The sequence below is a fragment of the Grammomys surdaster genome, unplaced genomic scaffold (genome assembly GCF_004785775.1).
Source record: "Grammomys surdaster isolate TR1022 unplaced genomic scaffold, NIH_TR_1.0 124552, whole genome shotgun sequence".
Lineage (NCBI taxonomy): Eukaryota > Metazoa > Chordata > Mammalia > Rodentia > Muridae > Grammomys > Grammomys surdaster.
The window spans coordinates 14,817-38,112 of NW_021619534.1; the positions used below are offsets into that span (position 1 = coordinate 14,817).

The 23,296-nt window shown below is 45.5% G+C and overlaps 1 protein-coding gene across 1 annotated transcript in view; it reads left to right on the top strand.

Annotated features, from left to right (window-relative positions):
• Nucleotides 1–23,296, top strand: part of Inpp5d (inositol polyphosphate-5-phosphatase D) — a 50,928-nt gene that overhangs the window by 14,419 nt on the left and 13,213 nt on the right. Inside the window, exons 7-16 of the mRNA XM_028784657.1 lie at nt 6,827–6,933; nt 10,374–10,476; nt 12,199–12,395; nt 12,803–12,920; nt 15,112–15,208; nt 15,713–15,851; nt 17,265–17,373; nt 17,520–17,608; nt 19,260–19,341; nt 20,943–21,032. Of these exons, the coding sequence (XP_028640490.1) occupies nt 6,827–6,933; nt 10,374–10,476; nt 12,199–12,395; nt 12,803–12,920; nt 15,112–15,208; nt 15,713–15,851; nt 17,265–17,373; nt 17,520–17,608; nt 19,260–19,341; nt 20,943–21,032 (1,131 nt within the window). The remainder of the gene's footprint in view (nt 1–6,826; nt 6,934–10,373; nt 10,477–12,198; nt 12,396–12,802; nt 12,921–15,111; nt 15,209–15,712; nt 15,852–17,264; nt 17,374–17,519; nt 17,609–19,259; nt 19,342–20,942; nt 21,033–23,296) is intronic.

Here is a 23,296-nt window from a genome sequence, read left to right on the forward strand (position 1 = left end):
AAAATAAAATGTTTGATGTGGGACTCACAGTCCCAGGGGGTTAGAGTCCATGGTCCATGACCGTCACAATGGGGAGCATGGCAACAGGCAGGTAAGCGTGGCACTGGATCAGTAGCTGAGAACCTTGATACTGGACCAGTAGCTTGTGAATCTTGATTCACAAGCATGAAGCAGAGAGAGGGCTAACCAGGAAAGCTGTGAGCTTTGAAACCACAAAGCCCCACCCCCACTGCCACTTCTCCCCAACAAGGCCACACCTCCTAATACTTCCTAAACAATTCTGGTAGCTAGAAACCAAACATTCAAATATATGAGTCTATGGGAACCATTCTCATTCAAACTACCTCAGTGACTGACTGTCAGCAAAAGCCAGTCCCACTCCTGTCCATGAGTGCTCCCCAAGCTTCTCCCTGCCTATGGAAGTCCTTTCCTGATACAAAGACACCCCTTAGGGGCCTCCCCTGCATACTTAGCCAACACCTCTGGAAATGAGATTATAAATTTATTTGTCACGGCTACCCCATAGCAGTCCTATGTGTGTACACACAGTGATTTCATGTCTCTGTGTATGACTGTCCTTCTCTTCCCTGCAAGCATGCAGTTACCTCACTGTGCTGGGACAGGCCCTGTCCTCATGGTGTGGCTTAGCAGAGCTGCTGGGTTGCCACCCATAGCAAATCACTAGCCCCGTGGAACTGAAGTATATGAAGTCTGCATCTAAATGGTCCAATCTCACACCCACGCTATGTCACGTATCAGCTGGGGGACCTTGACCCATCTCTCTGAGCCTCAGTTTCTAGTTCTCAGGGATGAGAAAGGTTGAGTGAACAACACGGGGCACAGCCCAACACGTAGCTTCCTTCTGACCAGCTGAGCCACTGCAGCTCTGTATGTTGTACTGTCCAGTATTTGTACACACAGTGGGGAAGATCCCCACGACAGCTGCTGGAGAAGCTGCTGTGGGCAGAGCAGCATATGGTCCCTGCCCACATGAGATTTGTATTCTGGTGCATTGAGAGTGAGTAAATCACAGCTAAATCTATCAATACAGTGGTTTCAGCTACTGGGAAGCTTTAAAGAAATCAGAACAGCATGATAGGTAGAGATCCATTGGGAAGAGGATTTAGGGGAGCCGACAGAGGAGGCTGGCCCTTTGAAGCAATGAGCGTGTGAGCTGAGATCCCAGGTTTTGAGGCTAATCGTTGGACAGGTGCCTGAGGGAAGAGTCTTTCTGAGAGTGCATAAGGTAGAGAGGCACAGGATCTTAAAGAACAGAAATAGGTATGGGGGCAGCGTGGAACGGAACAGGAGGGTAACGGGAGCGTTGAATGACCTAGCCTCCTGAGCAAGATAAGTCTCATAAAGAGGACTTTGGAAAGGCTCCCAAGCAAGAAGTTTCAGGCTAGACCTTGGTGCTGTTGAGTTCTCGCTGCAGATGGTTCTGAGGGTAGCACTGGGTGAATGCTCATCTCCATATGGGGTTTGACAACCCACTTTCAAATTCAGGTTCGACCTCCTACCAGCTGCATAACCTAGCCTCTCTGTGCCTCCAGTCTCCATCTGTAAAACTGGAGTGAAGACAACAGATGTCAGGTGGAGACTGCATGAGACTGGTGCTTATGAGAGCAACTTGCACGTCTCCTCACTGCTCTGAGTTGAGTGAGAGAATGACCAGGCAGGGGCTAGGAATGGGACCTGTTGATTCTGCACCTCTTCTCCTGAGCCATGCTTGGGCACTGACCCAAAGTCAGGGTGGGGTACAGCCAGAGAAGGGCCAAGTACTGGGCAAGAAAAGGTCTCTTTTTTTCCTCTTGCATTTTGAGTTCTTTGGTGCTAGCTGGGTGCTCTGGCTACTGAGACACCTGTGTGATGTACTGCCCATGCTAAATAGATTCGCCCATTCCTCAGTGTACCCATGCTTCAGAGCTCATGTGTACCACGGTGTTTCTGTACAGCTTTCTTTGTCAATTTAAAAATAAATAAGTAATAAAGGGGAAATGTTGAGAGCAAGAGAAAGAGAGAGGGGGGAGGGCTTTCTTTCTGTAGATGATTTGTTTTATTTGGTTGGTTGTTTTGTTTTGAGACAGAGGCTCATGTTTCATAGGCTAGCGTTGACTTCGCTCTGTAGCTAAGGCTAGTCTTGACACCTATTGATCCTGTTGACACCACCTGGATAACTGCATTCCTTACCTAATCTGTATCTCATCGGTTTTAGCAAAGCAGGAAGTACAAATAAGCACATGTTAAATAAATTTATACGTTGCCAGACAATCTTGTACTGTACCCTCCCAGATGCTTTTTAAGGTAATAGTGCCAGGCCACACATGGTGGTACAGCCTTTTAATCCTAGCACTTGGAAGGCAGAACAGGCTGGTCTCTGTGAGTTCAAGGCCAGTGTGATCTACATAGTGAGCCCTAGGCCAGCCAGTGCTGCATGATAAGACCAAGTCTTAAAAAATAGGAAGAAGAAAGAAGGAAGGAAGGAAGGAAGGAAGGAAGGAAGGAAGGAAGGAAGGAAGGAAGGAAAAGAAAAGAAAAAGAATACTAAGAATAGCACATGCTGAGCATTATGGCTGCAATCATAATACCAAATAAGTTTTCACTTTCCTTTTCATAAATTTATGTGTGTGTGTGAGTGTGTGTGTGTGTGTGTGTGTGTGTACTTGCCTGTGGGTACTCACTCATACAATCACACATGCAGATGACTAGAAGAGGCTCTGGATCCCCGAGTGCTGGAATTACAGTTATAAACTGCTTGACATGGGTGCTGGCAACCACACTGGTGCCCTCTACCAGAGACACATACTCTCCTAACGCCTGGGTCTCTCCAGCCCACACTCTGAGTGAGGACACACAATGTTTCATCTTATGTCTTAGGAACGGACCACATGCTGAGTATTTCAGACCCACAAAAGCCAGAAATGTCATAATTCAACCTTATAGTTGCAAAGCTCAGCTATTCCCTTTTCAGTTTACAAAAAAAAAAAATGTAATGGTGACTTCTTTATGAAACCTATCTTTAATTGGAAATCTCAAGATCTGGGGTCACTGTTATCTTCGTGCCTTTATTCTTATAAGCTTGCACCCAGGAAGGAAGAGTGGGAGAAAGCAAAGATGAAGGAGAAGACAAAACTTGAGATTGGATGGATGAGTTACATAGATAGAAAGAAACAAGGACATGACCCTATAAAATAAGCAGGAGAGACAGCTTGGCACCTACAAGCACTGGGTGTTCTTTCAGGAGACCCAGGTTTGGTTCCTGCACAGACATGACAGCTCTCAGCCATCTGTAACCCGAGTTCTAAGGGATCACGTGACCTCCTCTGACATCCATGGGTTCTGCGTGCATTTAGTTCACAGATACATGCAGGCAAACACCTGTACATATGAAATAAAAATTTAAATCAAAGTCAGAAATCCCCTTAATCCCAGCACTTGGGAGGCAGAGACAGGGGGAATCTCTGTGAGTTTGCAGATAGGCTAGTCTCTAGAGAGAATTCAAGGACAGTTAGGACTACGTAGAGAGATGCATGTATGTAGTCTCAAACAAAACAAAACAGAAGTTTTAATTTTAAAAAAATTATTAATTAACAGAAAGAGGAAAGCAAAAGGAAGAAGAGCTCTGTACAAGGGTCAAAGGCAGGGCGTCGGGAATTCAAGCCAGCCATGGCTATATACAACCATGGTTCAAAAACCCAAAAAGAAATAAACAGATTTCAAAATAAAAATTTTAAAGGGCTGGAGCTACGTCTCTGCTGTCCCGTGCTTATCTATCATGTACAGGGCCGGGGTACTGCCAAAGTAGAATAAAAACCACCAGCACATAAACATTTGAGGTAGATGGTAGATTGGATAAATTTTTGAGGCGGAGTCTAATGCTAACCTCGGCTGGCCTGGAACTCATTATGCAGTTCAGGCTGGCCTCAGACTTGACCTGATGGTGTGCTTCCTCACTCAGTCTCCTGACAGGCTCCACTAGACACAGCGGGCCTTTCTACATTGGTGTAGCAGCCCGAGGAGTTCACACTAATAAGTGTTAGTAAAAGAAAAGAGGGGAAAGAGGAAAGCTCATCAAAGAATCCAGAAAAACATCTCACTGAATACACACACGGTTGAGAGTGTCGCAGGTGCACAGAACACAGAGAAGGCAGCTCCAACTGTGGGAGCCTCATAACACTGGCTTTTGCGGAAAGGCCAAGGGACTTCCTGATTAAGGTAGAATCCAGAATACATTAGTGATTCCCAGCTTCTGTGGGTGCTCGGAGGGAAGACTCAGGGGACTCAGCATGGGACCCTGTGCTTAGAGTCTAGAAGGTTTCCCACTGGAGTCACATGCGCATACTCAGTGCCCCCACCTCTGTTAATGGTGACAAGTCTACCGGGGACTCTCAGTAGAGACTTGGTGCTCAAAGTGGTTGTTCGTCTAGTTAATTAGTTTTGTGATCCCTTGGGAATCAAACCCTAGGACCTATGCATGTCAGGCAAGTGGTATCCGAGGCACTCACTCCTCATCCTGCTGCCTCCACCTCCCAAGTGCTGGTCATTGCATCTGCCACTAGGCCTAGCTCCAGGGAAGACTTTCTAAAAAAGAAAAACAACAACAACTCTGACCAACAAGGGAAACAGTTAGCAGAGTGAAGAGACACAATAGGAGAAAGACTTCACCAGTCACACACTGACTGATCAATGTCTGTGATAACCGCACACCCATGTTTACCAGAGCAACGTTTGTTATAGTCAAGCTGTGGGACTGACCTTGATGCCCATCAGCGAAGGAGGAAAATGTTCCTGTACATCATGGAATGAGTATTACTCCAGCTATAAAGAACAGCAAGATACTGTTTACAAAAAAAAATGGATAGAACTAGAGATGAGGGGGAGGGAGGGAAAGAGAGAGAGAAGAGAAAGGAGAGGACAATTAGGGAAAAAACGGACCAAGATGGAAAAGAGGTAGGGCAACAAAGAGTAACTGTGGAATGATCAAAGAGTCACGTGTACAGGAATGAAGACATTACAATGAATAAATGTGTTAATATATGCTCATTTAAAAGTCAAACATGTTTTAGAAAATAATTCTTGGAAAGCTATTAGAGATGCTATCAAAATGAAGGCATAAACAAAGAGAGAGGGAGAGAGAGAGAGAGGAGGGTCTAAGAAGAGGGACAAAGGAGTAGATTCTGGGGTGCTGAAGAAGGAAGGTTTCCATCAGGTCTCAAAGTCAGCAGACCTAGAGGCTGTGAAAGCACTTACTCATAGGACAAACAGAGGAGTGCTTAGTAGTTTGGGGATGAGAGTCACAAATCAGGAGGGAAGTCCGATCGAGCACAGGGTTAGACAGTAAGTAGCTCAGCTTGCAGTATGTCCCTCCGCACCATCAGGAAAGAAAAGAACATGGTCACTGTACAGTTATTAACCCAGGAGAGGCTGGCATACTCACCCCACACTCCTCTGTCTAACTCCTCGCAGACCTACCCTCACCCCTTCCCTCCTCCCAACTTCCGGTCCTCTCACTGAGTCTATGTGATGGTTTGTATATGCTTGGTCCAGGGAGTTGCACTATTTGGAGGTGTGGCCTTGTTGGAGTAGGTGTGTCACTGTGGGTGTGGGCTTTAAGATCCTTATCCTGGCTGCCTTGAAGTGAGTATTCTGCTAGCAGCCTTCAGATGGAGATTTAGAACTCTTAGCTCTCCCTGCACCATGCCTGCCTGGATGCTGCCATGTTCCTTCCTTGATGACAATGGACTGAACCTCTGAACCTGTAAGCCAGCCCCAATTAAATGTTATCTTCACAAGAGTTGCCTTGGTCATGGTGTCTGTTCACAGCAGTAAAACCCTAACTAAGACAGAAGTTGATATATGCTCATAGGTGTGAAACTATCCCCTGAAACTTGGCACTACCCGGAGCTATGTCCTTAAGAAACTTGACTTTCTCTCCCCCAGCAGCCAACTGCCAATAGCTACTCAGCCAAGGGAGAGGATTCATGACCCCAACTCAGGAAAACATGTTTTAAGTTGCATAGGAAAAGAAGAACAACCAGAACTACTAGTCTGTCAGGAGCCTTGTCATAGTCACGGTGCTATAAGCATTGAGTTGTTTATGTAGCTAAAATACAATGGTACAACTTTGATTTATTTGTCTATTTATTTATTTATTTATTTATTTAAGATATATGGGATAAAGTTTAAAAGAGTTCATTAAAAAACTTGAAATTAGTTGCCTTCAGGGGGCAGGACATTAGAGGGAGTGGAGTGGAGTAGATTCTATTACCAACAACAAATCTAATGGGATGATTTGATTCATTTTTAATTTTATCTTTATTATTTTTAATTATGTACGTGTGTGTGTCTGGTTATGTGAATGAAGGTGCCCCAAGAGACCAGAGGCATCACATCTCCTCTGGAGCTGGACTTACGGGTGGTTGTGAGCTGCCTGCTGTGGGTGTTAGGAGTTGAACTCAGGTCCTCTGAAAGAGCATCATGTGTTCCTAGCTGCTCAGCTGCCTACCCCAGCCCCTCAATTTTTGACTTAGAAAAAAATGAAAACTACAAATTTTCTGTGAATTTTTCACAAATTAAGCAAGACAGAGTGAAGGTGGGGACGGGAAGTGTCATGGAGGGAGAAGGAGAGAAGGATGGACAGAATCTCACTGTTGTAGCGAAGCTAACTCTAGTTGGTTCTGGGTACCATACTTTAAAATGAGCCCCCAGGGCTTGGCGCAGGTATGTGGGAGTCGGGTTGGGGCTTGGTGCCTAGAGAGGGTTGGACATTGGACATAGCGGATGATGGACCACGTGCATGAATCAATAAACTTCCGTTTTTCTGAAGTCCTGCAGCTCATCAAGTCCCAGAAGCTTCCGAACAAGCTGGTGATTTTGGTGGAGACAGAGAAGGAGAAAATCCAGAGGAAGGAATATGTTTTTGCTGACTCTAAGGTAAGTGACATCTAGTGTGGGGTGAGAAGGGACATGGGCCTTGAGGACAGTGATATGCTGCCAGGGGTTGTAATCATTTGCTCCCTGGGTTCTAGAGCACCCTTTTCATACCTGGGAAGCTGAGCATAGCTAGTTAAAGACCAGGCTCTGGGCTAGCTGGAACTTGAAGAGTTTTAGTTCCAATGTCCCAGGTTCACAAGAACTATCTTCCAGGTACAAGGAGACACTCCTTGTCTCATGCCCAGTGCTGAGCTGGCCAGGAGGCCTTTATTAACAGTGTCTTTTGGCTAGATTTAGAAGGCTTTTGGGTAAGCTCTGGATTTAAATCAGTCCTGACCAGCATTTCCCTGTGACTTCTGTTTGACTTCTGTTTTTAAACTCTGCCCCACTCTACCAAAGTAAGATACCTCCACCATCATTGGCTGACAGGAAGAGGTACTGTTGTCCATGAGAAAACTCCTGAATGTGCCTCATCCAATCCAGATGTGTGTTCTCTGCATCTTGATTGTTCACCTCAGAAGTCACCTCAAATGGGCTGAATCCCAGGCAGAGACCTTGTTGGTTTTGCTCAGAGGCAGTAAAAATGAATGGAAGAACAGATAGTGTGGGTCTGAGTTCTGCCTCACCTCTGGGGTGTGGGACACACCACTTGGGGAAAGTAAAACACAGGGAGTTTGGCTATGCTTGTCCCATGCCACCACTGTCGGGTTCTGGGCTTCGGGGAAGCACCAAGACACCATTCCAGGGGTGGGAAGACGCAGTCTAAGATGGTGAAGACCGAAGTTGGGGTTTCCTGACTTCTAGGCCTCCAGTTGCTGATGGAAACCTGCACAGAGAACAAAGTGTCAGGGGTTCATGGGCAACTCAGCCAGCATTGGGGGGTGGGGGGAGGGGAGGGATGTGTGTGTGGCTAAGTTGCAAGGAGTTGAGAGCAGAGTTGGGGGGAGGGGCCCACAGGCTGAGAACTGTGACTTGCCAGGAGCCAGGGGAATGGGAACTCCCAGTTAGTGACAAAGAGTAGCAGAGGTTGTCTGGGGACACAGATTGACTTTCTACAGGAGACTTAGGCTGCAGCTCTGTAGGTGAAGACCTTCTCCGTGCTCCACATGGTGGTTCTCAATGAAAGAGACAGTCCTTGGTTCCAAAGTGTTTATTGGTTGTTCATCATGGAAAATGGATACATACCATGGTCTCAGGGTGGACCAGAGATTAAGTACCTTCTCTGGGAAGGAATGTTTGGAAAGTGATGCTTATTGACTAAACCCTCAGGGCCACTAGGTACCTCATTAGCATGGAGAACTCTGTTTTGGTCTATGTGACTAATGTGGGGAGCATAGCACAAGTTCCAGGCCAGGATCTGGCAGGGAGCTGGGAGGTACCTACCATCTCTGGTGTGAGTTTCCAGGGTCTCAGACCTGCTCTACCTTACCAAGTTTTCTGGCACGATCCACTGTCCCACAAGATAGGGCACATATCTTGGCATGTGTGGCAAACCTTGTGTGTCAGACACTGGAGACAAGCTAATGGAGGGCTCCCAGTACAGACTCAAAGAGGTAACCTCCACCAGGTTCTCAAGACATCTCCTTTCATCTATCCTGGGAGTGAATATGAAAGTAGAGCAACAGGCATGGGCTGATGGGAACAATGGAAAGAGTACAAACAGACTGTAGAAAGTAGAGAGAGGTCACATGGACAGGCAGTCAATGTTCTGGACTTCAAGAACATTGGTCCCAAACTAGTTATTTCTGCCCCATTACTGCTAGCTCAATGGAGTTGAGACACTGACTCTTGAGCCATCCCTGGTTAAAGACAGGTTTCAATAAAGAAGCTTTTGCTATGTCATGGTGAGCTGGTGTCTTTAGAATGGGCACTTGTGAGATTTACAATGAAGAGGTTGAAGCATACGAAATTTCTGGCTTTGGCCCAGGGACATCAGGTGTCCGGCCTTTCATATTGGCACTTGTCATAGTTAGGGTTTCACTGCTGTGAACAGATGCCATAACCAAGGCAACTCTTCTAAGGGCAACATTTAATTGGGGCTGGCTTACAGGTTCAGAGGTTCAGTCCATTATCATGAAGGCACAGAGCATAGCAGCATCCAGGCAGGCATGATGCAGAGTTATACATCTTCATCTCAAGGCTGCTAGTGGAAGACTTACTTCCAGGCAGCTAGGTTGAGGGTCTTAAAGCCTACACCCACAGTGACACACCTACTCCAATAAGGCCACACCCTCTACTAGTGCCTCTCCCCAGGCCAAGCATATTCAAACCACCACAGCACTGCTTGAAATTTTGTGTGTTCTCATTTAAAGCCAGCCACCCTATTGACAACAGCCCTCTAGACTAAGAGAGAGACAAGTCTCATGCACCACTGTGAATATAGGAAAAATATGTGTAAGAGATTAGGGAGGCCCTTTTCTTAACATGCCCTTTTGTTTTTCTTTAGTTTCATAAATTAAAAAAAAACATTTGATTTATTTATTAGGAGGTGAGGCATACATGTGCCATAGTGCATGTACGGAGGTCAGAGGAGTTGGTTCTCTCTCTCTCTCTCTCTCTCTCTCTCTCTCTCTCTCTCTCTCCACTCCACTCCACTTCACAGTGTATGTCCTCACCACTGAGCCATTGTACTGGCCATGGTTTCTTTACATTTTCTCTGGCCAAATAAGTAACTCAGTCTCACTGGCATAAAAAAGAAAGTTAGCAAATACAATAGTCAAAAGTTTAAAGTAAAAACAGCACAGCTCTCACCACTAACCTACTCTGGACTTCCCCTTCCAGGTGTTTTAAGGGATCATCATCATCATTGTTGTTTGTTTTTATGATTTGCTTTGGTTTGAGCTTCTGTAAGACAAGAGTTTTGCAATATTGCTCCGTCTAGCCTGGTGCTCACTATATACCACAGGTCGGCCTTGAACTCATGGCCAACTTCTTACCCTGGAATTACAGACAAGCATGGCCATGCCCAGGCATTTTTTTTTTTAAAGAATGAAACTTCAGTAGTGGTACACATACCGCTTTGCCAAGTGGCTTTTCATGGCAGTGATGTACTGTGGCTACCTCTCTGTGGATAAAGTACTTCTGTACCATAATGTTAAAACTCTATAGAGTTCTGTATATGTATATGTGAATCCCTTACCTATGCCCTGATGTGGTTGGATCTTGGTGCAGTTCCTAATTTTTTGCTTCAGATCACAACCTTGCAGTGGAATGGCTGGGTCCAAGAAGCCATATACTCTTAGCTTTGAATGCATCTCTCCAGGTGGATGCATCTTTCATTTATGCATACATATATACATACATACACATGTATGTGTATATATATGTAGATGTATATGCAACTACCCCTCAGTATTTTTTAAACTGACCACATCCTTTGTAGAGGCCAATGTACAGGGAGGTAGAGGTCCTTCTAAGTGTGTCTGCCCTTCCTCCTCCAGAAGAGAGAAGGCTTCTGCCAACTCCTGCAGCAGATGAAGAACAAGCATTCAGAGCAGCCGGAGCCTGACATGATCACCATCTTCATTGGCACTTGGAACATGGGTGGGTCCCTGTGCCCCCTCCCTCCTACCGGCTCTGCTTAGATACACCTTATTGCCTCTGCATCCGTAAATGGCACAAGGGACACCTCTATCTCTCACCCATAGTCCTGGTCTCCATCCCTTCTATACAACCTCTTTTCTAGAGGATTTTACCTTTGTCCGATGACGATGAACAAGTAAAATAGGCTTTAGGATTAGTGCACCCCAAAAGTAGCCAAAGTGACTTATTCTACAGTTCACCAGGGGACCCCAGCCCTGAAATAAAGAAGCCTGGTCCCAGCTTATCTAGGGAGAAAATGAGGGGAGAGACAGAGAGATCAGTGGATGAATAGAAGGATAGATGGGTAGGTGGATCGATGGATAGATCCAAATGGTCCTACACTTAAATACCATGTAAATAATATATAAACTTTTAACGTACATAAAAAAGTACATTTAAAAGTAAATAAACAAAATATATATGCTAAATATATGATAATATATTCTACATGGTAAATATGTAAGTGAAGTAATCATTTGGTATAAGTACTCAGCTAGAAATAAAAACTAAGGTACAAAATATATATTGGACTAAATATATATATTATATATATATTATATATTACCATATATTATTATACCAAATATGTGCATTATTCTAATTGTTAATTATACTAAATAATGTTTTGGTATATATATTGAGCTAGAATTAAATTAAAAGATGTCCAGTTAAATCTGAATCTCAGACAAACAACCATTGTGTGGGGCATATTTATTCTAAAAATCACCCAGCCACCAGAAATTCAAATGTAGTGGGTATCTTAGTCTATCATTAACTTCTTAGACTCTCGCCTTCAGGGGTTCAGGCATGTGGCACATGGGCCTTTCTAGTTTTCTTGTCTGTGAAGGGTTCTTTTGGTTGGACATGGTGGAGTCATCCCATTGCTGTCCTTCCATCAGAAGGCACATGGGGCGCCCTTCCAGCAGAAGTCACCTGGCTGCAATAGGCAGGAGTGCACATGGGCAGGGAGGGAAGGTCTCCATAAGAGTTTCGCTGAGAGCTCTGGGGTTGGAGACAGAGTTTGGCAGAGATTGTTATTCGGATTCTTGGCTTCTTGTCTCTCTGTTGGTCAAGAGACATAGATTTCCTCAGGTGTGGGGAGAACATCTAACCATCCTTAGGATATCTCCAGAAGTAGATTTCCCATCATTCCTTGAGGGAGCTGCTTCCATTCATTTTTCAGTATGGAAGGTGAGGAAAGTTGCACGCCTCTCCTGTTTCTTTGTCGAGCACCTCTTCATCTTAGTTCTTAGCTCACTATAACTTTCTTCCAGGAAGCCTTTGATATTTCCTGGCAGTAGGGTAGAAGCCGCCATCCTGGACGTGTCACTCACTATTAGAAATGTAAACTTCTGAGTGACGGGGCCATATCTCATGTGTCACTGCCACCCTAGAGCCTAGCACATGACTGGCAACCTATTCAGTTAGATCAGGGCTCCAGAGAGGATCCCCCAGGCTTTCCATTCTTTGAAAGGTAATGTTATCTTTACAACAAGATCCCACTGAGCTCTGGCCAGAGCTGACGTGTAAAGTGGCATCAGTACCAGAGTCCTCCATCTACGGCATTTGCTCCCAGTGATCTTTGTAACTATGTGACCCCCTTCTTCCCCTGTTTTGAATCCCCCTGATGCTCTTGACCTGACTTGTCTTTGACTCATTCGGTGTTGGGTTTTGCTGTTGAAGGTAATGCACCCCCTCCCAAGAAGATTACGTCCTGGTTTCTCTCCAAGGGGCAGGGAAAGACACGGGACGACTCTGCTGACTATATCCCCCATGACATCTACGTGATTGGTACCCAGGAGGACCCCCTTGGAGAGAAGGAGTGGCTGGAGATACTCAGGCACTCTCTGCAAGAAGTCACCAGCATGACATTTAAAACAGTGAGCAGCTGGCCAGGCCCGGGGTGGGGAGACATCAGGCTCTTCCAAGCATCTCAGAAGACAGACAGGATACTTCCGAAGATGTATAGGATTTCTCAGTGGTACCCCACTTTCAGAGCCACAGATGTGCATTGAAGTGCTATCCTCAGTAGTTGATAAGGTCCTGAGTCCTCCGCCTTCCCTACTCCTGCTTAAAAGGATAATATTTACTTCCTAGATGCATCTTCAGTCTCAGTTCTCATCTCTGAGTTGTTTTGTCTCATTTCTAGACATTGTTAGAAGTTCCCCTAAAGGCTAGGGAATACAGACAGGGTGAGAGCTGGGTGAATCCTTTGGGATGCTCAGGGTTCTGACAGTGCATCTCAGCCTTGTGTTGCAACATCATCTCCCACCACCGCCACCACCAGGTTGCCATCCACACCCTCTGGAACATTCGCATAGTGGTGCTTGCCAAGCCGGAGCATGAGAATCGGATCAGCCATATCTGCACTGACAACGTGAAGACAGGCATCGCCAACACCCTGGGTGAGCATAGAGGGAATCCATTCCTGTGCATGCTCTGCCTCTTCCTTCTCTTAGCAATGTCCCAGATTAAACCATGAGAGTCCTGTCCTGGGATCCCTTAGTCTCTAGCAAATCCAGATGGTTTTCCCTATGAAAACTCATCCAGGGTCTATACCAGCTCTGGCCATCTGGCTAAAATGTGGGTTCTGTCTCAGTGAGTCTCAAATGATTGCCATTCTGACAAGCTTTCAGGTGACATTAGTGCCAGCCAGTCCAGGGACCCCATTTTGAGAAGTAAAAATCTAGAATAGGAACTGGCAAACTTCCACTGGGAAAGGCCAGATGGTGACCTTTTAGGCCTTATGGGCCACATGCATCTATCCCTCTCTGCTACTGTCACCTGAAAGCCCCCACACTCAGCAGAAGAGATGAACAAGATGGCTGTGATCAGACTGGGGTTGACCCAGGAGGACACCAAACACCCTGTAGGAAGTGAAAACTGACCAATGCTGAGTAGGTGGGCACAGAAAACAGAGATGAGAGCGGACAGGCTGCATATGTGGGAGAGCAGGGTCCATACCTGCAAAGGTGGCCTCTATAGATACACAAATCTGTTTATGAGTTTGCAAATGTGTGCATGGGCAAGGTAACATTGGATGTGTTTGTGTGTTTATGTGAATATCCATACGTGTGTGAGTTCATGTGAGCATGCCCTGTGTATTTAGATATTTATGCTTGTTGGTATATCTGTGTCTTTTCTGTGAGCCTGTGAGAGTCTGTGTTTCTGAATGTATGAGTGTGTGCATGGGAGTGTCCCAGGGTATGTATGTGAGCACAAACACTGGGCTATACATGAATAGAGGGCTAGCAGTCTCTGGGCTTTGACTTTGGGGACAGGACAGGGTCTCAGAAAACAAAACAAACAAGACACAGTATTGCTTCATTTGAGAACCTGTACTTTTCTGCTGGCAAAGCTCTAACTGTCATGTCTTCTCCACTCGTTTATCCCTTCTTCACTGCTACAGTAGCAGATGTGGGGTTAGTCTGAGCTCCATCTCCTACAGAACATCCCTGCCTGGACGTCTTCCCTCCCTGGGTATCCTGCTTCTCTCACTGGCCCTTGCACATAGCTTCTTCAAATGTCTGATTGAAAATTACAGTGTATGTCCTTAACCAGGCTTTACTTTAGTCCTGGCCCTAGATCCCACTCCTCCCTACAGAACTTAGTCTGAGTGTTTGCCTAGTATATGCAAGGCCCTGCATTTGATCCCAGGGCCAAAATTAAACAGATAATCTCCCACCTCTTAAAAAACATACATGCTGTTTTGGTTGGTGGTAAGCCAATATCTACCAACTCCTGCCTTCCAGAGTTTGTTAAGCACATATTTATAAGCCCTGGAATCTCTGATTCAGTCATATTGTATTTGCCTCTTAAGTGGAGTCTCTGGGACTGCTCTACTGGCCTGGGGAACATACTTTAAGAACCACCAATGTAGAATAAATTAAAACATCACCAAAGCATTTGTGTGAGATTATGTCTATATGTGTGTGTCTGTGTGTCTGTGCTTATGTGTCTGTATTTATGTCTGTCTGTGTATCTATGTGTGTTTATGTGTATGTATGTCTGTGTTTATATGTGTGTGTCTGTGTTTGTGTCTGTATGTTTATGTGTACGTGCCTGTATGTGTCTGTGTGTTTGTGTGTCTCTGTGTATATGTGTGTGTTTATGTGTGTGTATCTATGTGTATGTCTGTATATGTGTGTGTGTTGTATGTGTCTGTGTGTTCTGTGTGTTTGTGAATGTGCATATGCATGTCTGGAGTGAATGTTTCTGATCCCACAGGAGTGGATCTTGAGTAGATTACCATTCACTCAGCTAGGGGAGGGAGTGTCTCCCAAATCCGAAGGCTCCAGTCTACTCCAATCCTCCTTGTCCCTCTCTGCTCAGTACTATGGCTCCCAACAGCCCCATACTCAGAAATAGATGACAGCATCCTCCTTTCTCTCCTATATAGAATCACAAGGCTGCTACCACCTGCCTGTCACCGGAATGTCCCGCCCCCGCTGACCTATCTGCTCTCCTCTCTTTCCTTGGTCTGCTTCTCTTACTCTTTGCTAACAGTCTTAGTGAGCTTTACCTCACCTCAACTTCCGACCCCTTGACAAGCCTGCCTGGCTGACGTTCTGCTTCTTTTCTTTCTTCCTCCCTTAGGAAACAAGGGTGCTGTGGGAGTGTCCTTCATGTTCAATGGAACCTCCTTGGGGTTCGTCAACAGCCACTTGACTTCTGGAAGTGAAAAAAAACTCAGGTGATAGAAGCCATTCCCTCCACACACCCAGACAGCTTTAGCCTCGAACACCCTGATGCTTGCCCAGCCTCAGGACCTTCTGGACCTCTGCTGTCTGAGCAAAAACAACTGCAGCACAGTAGAAACCTCAGGTGTATGTGACTCTTGTCCGGAGGACAGAAAACATTGTCATTAACCTAGTAGACCCCTTGAGCCTGGTTCATTTCTAAAGGAAAATACTCCTCAGGAACATCCTATAGCTCAAAGTTCATTTTGTCTGCAGGTGGCTCTGCCATGACTAGCCAGCTAGTACCATTACTGATCTGTTTCCTAATGGGTAGATTTCTGCACAGGATCTAGATACTGTGTTTCCCATTGGGTTTCTGGGGCACACTCAGGTGCCCACTGGGACAGAGCTGTAGTCAAAGTCTTTATTTCCCACCAGTTGCCTCTGACTTCCTGCCATCAGAGCAAGGACGGTGCCCACTCTAGGCATGCTAGATGGCTCTTGTTTTCCTGAATTAGGCGAAATCAAAACTATATGAACATCCTGCGGTTCCTGGCCCTGGGAGACAAGAAGCTAAGCCCATTTAACATCACTCACCGCTTCACCCATCTCTTCTGGCTTGGAGATCTCAACTACCGTGTGGAGCTGCCCACCTGGGTAAGGAGACTCCACCTTACATAGAGCCATAGGGAACAGAGGCTCTCGGGAGTTAACTGTGGACAGAAAATCAAAGAGACACATGAACACTCAGAACCAGGCTAAGGCAGCAGCTCCTCTCGGGACTCAATACAGCTCCTGTCATAGAGCCTCTGCCTTCCTTTACAGTTTCCTTCTGCCTTTGTCTACTCTGCCCTAGGACTTCTATGGACATCCGTCATCACTGTCACTGTCTCTCCGGTCTGCCAGCCAGCAGCAGCTGAGCTTAGTCAGGAAGCACAGGCATCTTAGGGGGCCAGCTCACTTATCTCAACAAATCATGGGGTCACAGGTGGATCTAAGGCATTGCTTGCCTGCCTACAGGAAGGGGACCAACAGATGTGACCACAGGATGAGTCTAGAACCCACATAGTTGTTTCGCATACTCATAAAAGTTGAAGCAGGAGACAGCGTGGGGTGGAACAGTGAGTGCCCTTCTGTCTGGAAATCAGAGTTAACAGCCTGTTTCCCTCCCACAGAGGGACTTTAATATATTCCCACACTCGAGTCCTGTGAGGGACAAAGGAAGCAAAGCAGGAGCTGACCCTGTTTTATAGTCAAGCACACAGAGAGGCTAGGAAAACCGCTGAGAGGAGATTGCACATCATTTGGAGTTGAGGTTGAACCTCAGGTGTCCCTTTATCCCAAGTGTCTCTCCATATGACCCATGTCCCTTGGTCCCCTCTGGGCCTCCAGTCACCATCAGCTCTGCAGCCAGCTTACCATACCTTCCTCACTAGTGACTCCCAGGTGACATCTTTCCTCCCTGGGAATAAGGAGCAGACAGGTAGGAGCATGAGAAGAGTTTCCATCCTGAGCCTCCTGGGGAAGGGCTGCTACAGCTCCACATTCACCTGGGCAGAGCCCAGAGCCTGGCTCAAAGCCACAGAGAAGTAGACAGGAGAGAGAACTAATAGAGTCCAAGGCCAGTGTATCCCCCAATCCTGCAGTGTGGCACCAACTCTTGCAATTAGGCTGGGTGGTCTCAAAGAGGGTGGTGCTCAGAGGCCTCAGAGCCAGGAATTCCCCCACCAGGACTACTGAATTTACCACTAGATGCCCTTGTTCCCATAGAAAGAGCCAGAGAAAGCAAAGGAGATGTACTACCTGTCTCATGAAGTATTGCTAACAATGGTGTTTAAAAGCCATTGTACAAAAACAACAGATCCACATGCAAATTTGGGCTAGCCTAGAGCTAGTTGTGGTGATGACACAGCTGTGGTGATGATACAGCTCTTCCAGGCTTTCCTTATCCTTACAAAGTGATCAAGCGCCAGGAGTCAGCATCCCAGGCTGTTGGCTCCCGGGGCCCTGATGTGGTCATTAGGAAGGGTAATGAGGAACAGGGTGTAACCTGGCATGTCCCCATTCCAGGAGGCAGAGACCATCATCCAGAAGATCAAGCAACAGCAGTATTCAGATCTTCTGGCCCACGACCAACTGCTCCTGGAGAGGAAGGAACAGAAGGTCTTCCTGCACTTTGGTGAGGGCACACTGTCTCTGCTTTGCATCATTTCCCGCCATCTTCTCTCCACCTGAACATCCTGACCAAGGGAAGGGCTATGTCGGCAGAGGAGGGAAGCTGGAGGTGTTAGGGAAGCCAAACTGAGGGCCACGTGTCTGTTTCAGAGGAGGAGGAGATCACCTTCGCCCCCACCTATCGGTTTGAAAGACTGACCCGGGACAAGTATGCCTACACGAAGCAGAAAGCGACCGGGGTGAGTCCTCCCAGAAGCAACTCGCCTGCCCTGTCCCACCTCCTTTGCCCAACTCACCATTCTATGATGGTTCCTAGGAAGTGGGAAGCGTCCTACATCACCAGACAACAACAAACACAAAAATTAAAAATTAGAGTGTATACAGGGATTGAGGATGTAATTCGGTCATAGAGTGTTTGCTTAGTGTGCACAAAGCTCTGTATTCCATCTCCAGCATCAGTCAGGCATGGTACCATCCATCTCTGATCCCAATACTCAGGAAATAGAAGCAAGAAGCAGGAGGGTCAGGAGTTCAAGGTTATCCTTGACTACAGTGAACTTGAGGCCAGTCTGAGCTGCAGGAGACTTTGTCTCAGAAAGAAAAAAGAAGAAGAAGGAGAAGGAGAAGGAGAAGGAGAAGGAGAAGGAGAAGGAGAAGGAGAAGGAGAAGAAGAAGGAGAAGAAGAAAAGCTTTCACATGCTGACTTAAATCTTGATACAAAACTGCCACCAATGTGTACATTAAAAAAAAAGCTGAATTAATAATGCCCGATTCTAAGATGCTGCGAAGATTTTAAAGCATTGTTTCTTAACTATGTACTAAGGCTAATTTTGTTTTGTTTTTTTGAGACAGAGTCCCACTATGTAACCCTGACTGTCCTGGAACTTACTATGTAGACCAGGGTGGCCTCAAACTCACAGAGATCCGTTTGCCTCTGCCTTTGGAGTGCTGGCATAAAGGCATGCACTACTATGCCTGGCTACTACTAAGGCTAATGTTATGTGTCTTAGTGGTTTTCCCTACATGAACATCTGGTGCCCACAGAAGCTGAAAGGGGGTGTCAGATCCCTAGAAACAGGAATCATGGATGGTTGTGAACTACCACGTAGGTACTGGGAACCAAATCTGGAGCCATCTGCAAGAACAAGCAGATATTTTAAGCATTGAGCCCTCTCTACAACCCTTTAAAAAAAAACAAAAACAAACAAACAAAACACACACACACACACACATACACACACGCAATTCTGTTAGCTGAGACAAAACGGATCTCCGTGCATCTGAGTGTGGTGGCGCATACTTGTAATCCCAATACCTGGGAAACTTAGGCGGGAGGTTCGTAGGTTCAAGGCCATCCTGGACTACACGGCTAGTCACCAAAACAACACCAGCAAAGCTGGTTTCTTTGCTTCAGGACTTAGAGTTTTAGAACATTATAGTTTTCCATAGATAAAGCCACAGGCCAAAGTAAAGTGATCACAAAATGACTATTAATATATTAATAAGGCCGCTCATGTTGAAAGGAACAGTGTTTGGGGAAAGATGCAACAGAATACTCTTATGGAGGACCTGGGTTCAGTTCCCAGAACCTACATGGCTGCTCACAACCAACTGCAACCCCAACTCCAGGGGATCTAACACTCTTTTGTGGCCTCTGTGGGCACTGCACACATGTGCTGTACATACATATACACAGGCAAAGCACTCACATAAAATAAATAAAATATATTCTAAATAGTTTAGTGCTACCTGAGAGTAAATTCCCAACAACAGAACCAAGAACAGATGAATTTGATGTTGGCGGATGTCCTCGTTAATTTTGTGGTTTTGTTTTTACTAATCACAGTGAAAATAGCATGCATGCTATAAAACTGTAATGTTGCATTGCAGATGAAGTACAACTTGCCGTCCTGGTGCGACCGAGTCCTCTGGAAGTCTTACCCGCTGGTGCATGTGGTCTGTCAGTCGTATGGTGAGAGAAACACTGCGGGGTGCAGACTAGGTTTTGGGTTCTGAGGACAGTGGCAAGCCGAGGGAGGGGCTTCAGTCTACTCGTCTGTAAGCTGAGAGAGCTCTGTGGAGCCCTAATCAAGTGTCTTGAAAGAGTTGGTGCATCTCTATCCCTCTTGGGCTGCAAAGTAATAAATCCCGCTCAGAGAGATACTTGAATTAGAAAGGACTTTTTGTTTGTTTGTTTGTTTGTTTCATTTTTGTTTTTTTAAGATAAGGTTTCTCTGTGTAGCCCTGGCTATAGTGGAACTCACTCTGTAGACCACACTGGCCTCAAACTTAGAGATTTGCCTGTTTCTGCCTCCCTAGGTCTGGGATTAAAGGTGTACACGACCACCGCCTAGCCTTATAAAGCACTGCTCTGCCTTCAGAACCTGAAAGTGGGGCAGGAGCTATATATCACTCAGGGCTAGAGTGTTTTCCTGCCGTGCATAAGATCCTGACTTCTATCCCTAGTACTTCCCAAACCAACCAAACAAAAACACCAGAAAGAACCCATTTCCCATCCTTTATCTGTGACCCTCTTTCTAGCACTACACAGAGTCAGTCATATGGATACCTACTCCCCAAATCCTGCAGCCCTGAGGACTCTCTTGATTTCTGTCTCAGAAGATCCTACCAACTGTCTCCATCAGTCAGCTTCCTCTGCCAAGGGCTCATAGAATTGCCACTACATCTTTAGACACCAGCCTTGGCCTTCAGAACTGCTCCATAGTGCAGATTTTAAGAAAGGGAAAGGAAGCTGGGTGGTGGTGGCACACGCCTTTAATGCCAGCACTTGGGAGGCAGAGGCAGGCGGATTTCTGAGTTCGAGGCCAGCCTGGTCTACAGAGTGAGTTCCAGGACAGCCAGGACTACACAGAGAAACCTTGTCTCGAAAAACCAAAAAGAAAAAAAGAAAAAAAAAAAAAAGAAAGGGAAAGGAGATGGATCAGGAAGTGGCAACTAAGATTGAGGAGAGTATACATCACACACAATCCCAGCATGTGAAAGGCAAAAGGAAACCTGACCTTACATGTAAGACTGCACCATCTTCCACAGAAAGGCTGAAGATGTACATATTTTGCCAATATTCTTCTGAGTGCCAGAGGACACAGTAGAAGGGTTTAAGGAGTTGGACATAGAGGAGTCCAAGACTTTGGGAAAAGAAAAGAGAATTCATATATAGAATGCAATAAAAGGGACCCTGAGTTTTCTTCCAACTGCTATATAAGCAGGTGTATCAGCTATCTACCTATTGCTGCATAGCAAGTGCCCTGCATCCCAGTTCTTAAAACACTGAGTTCTTTGCTCACGATCCTCTGAGCTGAACTGAATTTGGACAGCTCATTTCTTCTCTTTGGTGTCAGCTGGATATACTGAGGTATTTGGTCAGATCTGGGGTTGGCTGGCTATTGCAAGGGTGAGGGTGATGCCCAGGAGGCAAGTTCAGGCACCTTTGCTTCCTGGACTCAGAGTCCCCAGCTTAGGTCCCAAGCTTGTCCCTGCTGTGAGTTTGTCATCCACACCTTGGTCAGAAGTTCTCCTCTATCCCTGCTTAGAAATGCCTTCTCTCCCTTGCAGGCAGTACCAGTGACATCATGACAAGTGACCACAGCCCTGTCTTTGCCACGTTTGAAGCAGGAGTCACATCGCAATTCGTCTCCAAGAATGGTAAGCAATGGGCAGTGTCAGCTTTTCTTGTTTTCTTCAAAGACAAGGGTCCTAGGGCGTTTATCATTTGGTTGCAGCTACCAATTGTCTATGTTAGATGTAGGCCCATCCTTTCCTTCCCACAGGCCCGTGGTCTGTCCTACCTGATCTCTTCATGTTCAGGACACATCACAATTTCAGTCCAGAGAACCTTCTTCTGAACCCATTTTGGTGTAGTTAAAAGGGGGCGGTCATAAATCAGTGTTTACCAAGGTATGGGCTGGGGTGACATGGATGTTTACTCATGATACATACACACATGCGCACGCGCGCACACACACACACACATATATATAGATATATAGATATATATATTCATGATATAGATATAGATGATATAGATATAGATATAGACATAGACATAGACATAGTTATAGATATAGATATAGATGATATAGTTATAGATATAGATATAGATGATATAGATATAGATGATATAGATATAGATATAGATGATATAGATATAGATGATATAGATATAGATATAGATGATATAGATATAGATATAGATGATATAGATATAGATGATATAGATATAGATGATATAGATGATATAGATATAGATATAGATGATATAGATATAGATGATATAGTTATAGATATAGATGATATAGATGTAGATGATATAGATATAGATATAGATATAGATATAGATATAGATGATATAGATATAGATGATATAGATATAGATACAGATATAGATATATAGTATGTTTTAAGTATGTCTCTTCTGAATAAGCAAGTACTTCAACTTTCCCCCAATTGTGGCACATTTTATTTAATTCCATCTAAGTTTTAAAATGGACTCTAATTAAAGAAAATATTAATCCACTGTTAGTGTGGGCGCATAGTAGGTTGAGATGGTGAAAGCTATGGTGGTAGGATATGGATGAAGGAACGGGGGGGGGAGGGGGGGACTGGAATTCATGCTTAGAGCCACAGCAAGTATGGTTGCAAATTGCCCAGCCTAGCCCTGGTTGCCGAGCTACTTGTTTTGAAGCAATGGCTGGGTGTGCCTATTAACAAGTCCATCCAGTCCTGTCTTAGGTGACCAGGAAGCCATGCTGTCATCTCTACCCACTCCTTACTTCTGTGTAGCAGATAACTGATTTAAGGATGCTGGGTGTGGAGAACTGAAAAACAGACAGAGAACAACTCTCTCACTGTGTGGCCTCGGTGCTGAGGGATGTAGATGAAGCTAGACCACCGTCTGTCCTACCATTGGGTCAAACATCTGTGGATCTGATGTAACCTCCCTTTTCCACCCAAGTCTTCACACCTCTCCTATCTGCTTCCTACATCTAGCCACCTTTATAGCCTTTAGGCTCCACCCCCTCCTGCTCATACCCATCTCCTCTTTCTCTGAGTTCTACAGCATTGGAAGAGTAGCCTCCATCACCTCCCCTTTTGTCAGACTTGGTTTCCTTCTGCTGGGACTCAGCACATAGCAGATGCTTGAAAATATCGGTCACCAGTGTTGAGCTTTGATGGAACATTTGTCTAAGCAGAATCTAGCCAAGGTGATGTGGGGTTTAGAAGGAGAGAAAGAAGGCTGACAGGCATGGTGGAGGTTGCTCTCAAATGGCTTAGAATTTATATTGAAAGAGAGAATACTTGCTTAAAACCAGTTCAAGATTGGTATGACTCTTTAATCCTAGCACTTAAGAGGCAGAGGCAGCAGGATCAGAAGTTCAGTTTGAGTCTGACTTAGCTACACAGAGTTTGAGACCAGGTTGAGGTACATAGAACACCCTGTCCTACAAAATAAAAACAATGATAAAAAAAAAACAGATGCCGTGTTAATAAAATAAATGTCGTGTAAATTAACATACTTATAACCGTGTTAGCTGAAGGCCAATGAGTCCCAGATTCCAGATTAGGGACTGGTCATAACTGTGCCTGAGGAAGTAAGAACCTGACTCCCTAGCTGTGGACTCAAAAAAGCAGATTTGGGTGTTGAGCCTCAAAGTCTCTATATGAACTCTCTGTCAGAACTAGTAGGGAAATCTGGATGTGTTAGCTCATGCCTTTAGCCCTGGCAATTGAGAGCTTGAGAACTTGATGCAGGAGGATCACAAGTTTGAGGCCAGCCTTAGCTACATAGTGAATTTTAGGCAAGCCTGAACTATATAGCAAAAAGAGGGAGAGAAGGGGGAAAGGAGGGGAAGGAAGGAAGGAAGGAGAGAGAGAGGGGGGGGGAGAGAGAGAGATAGAGAGAGAGAGAG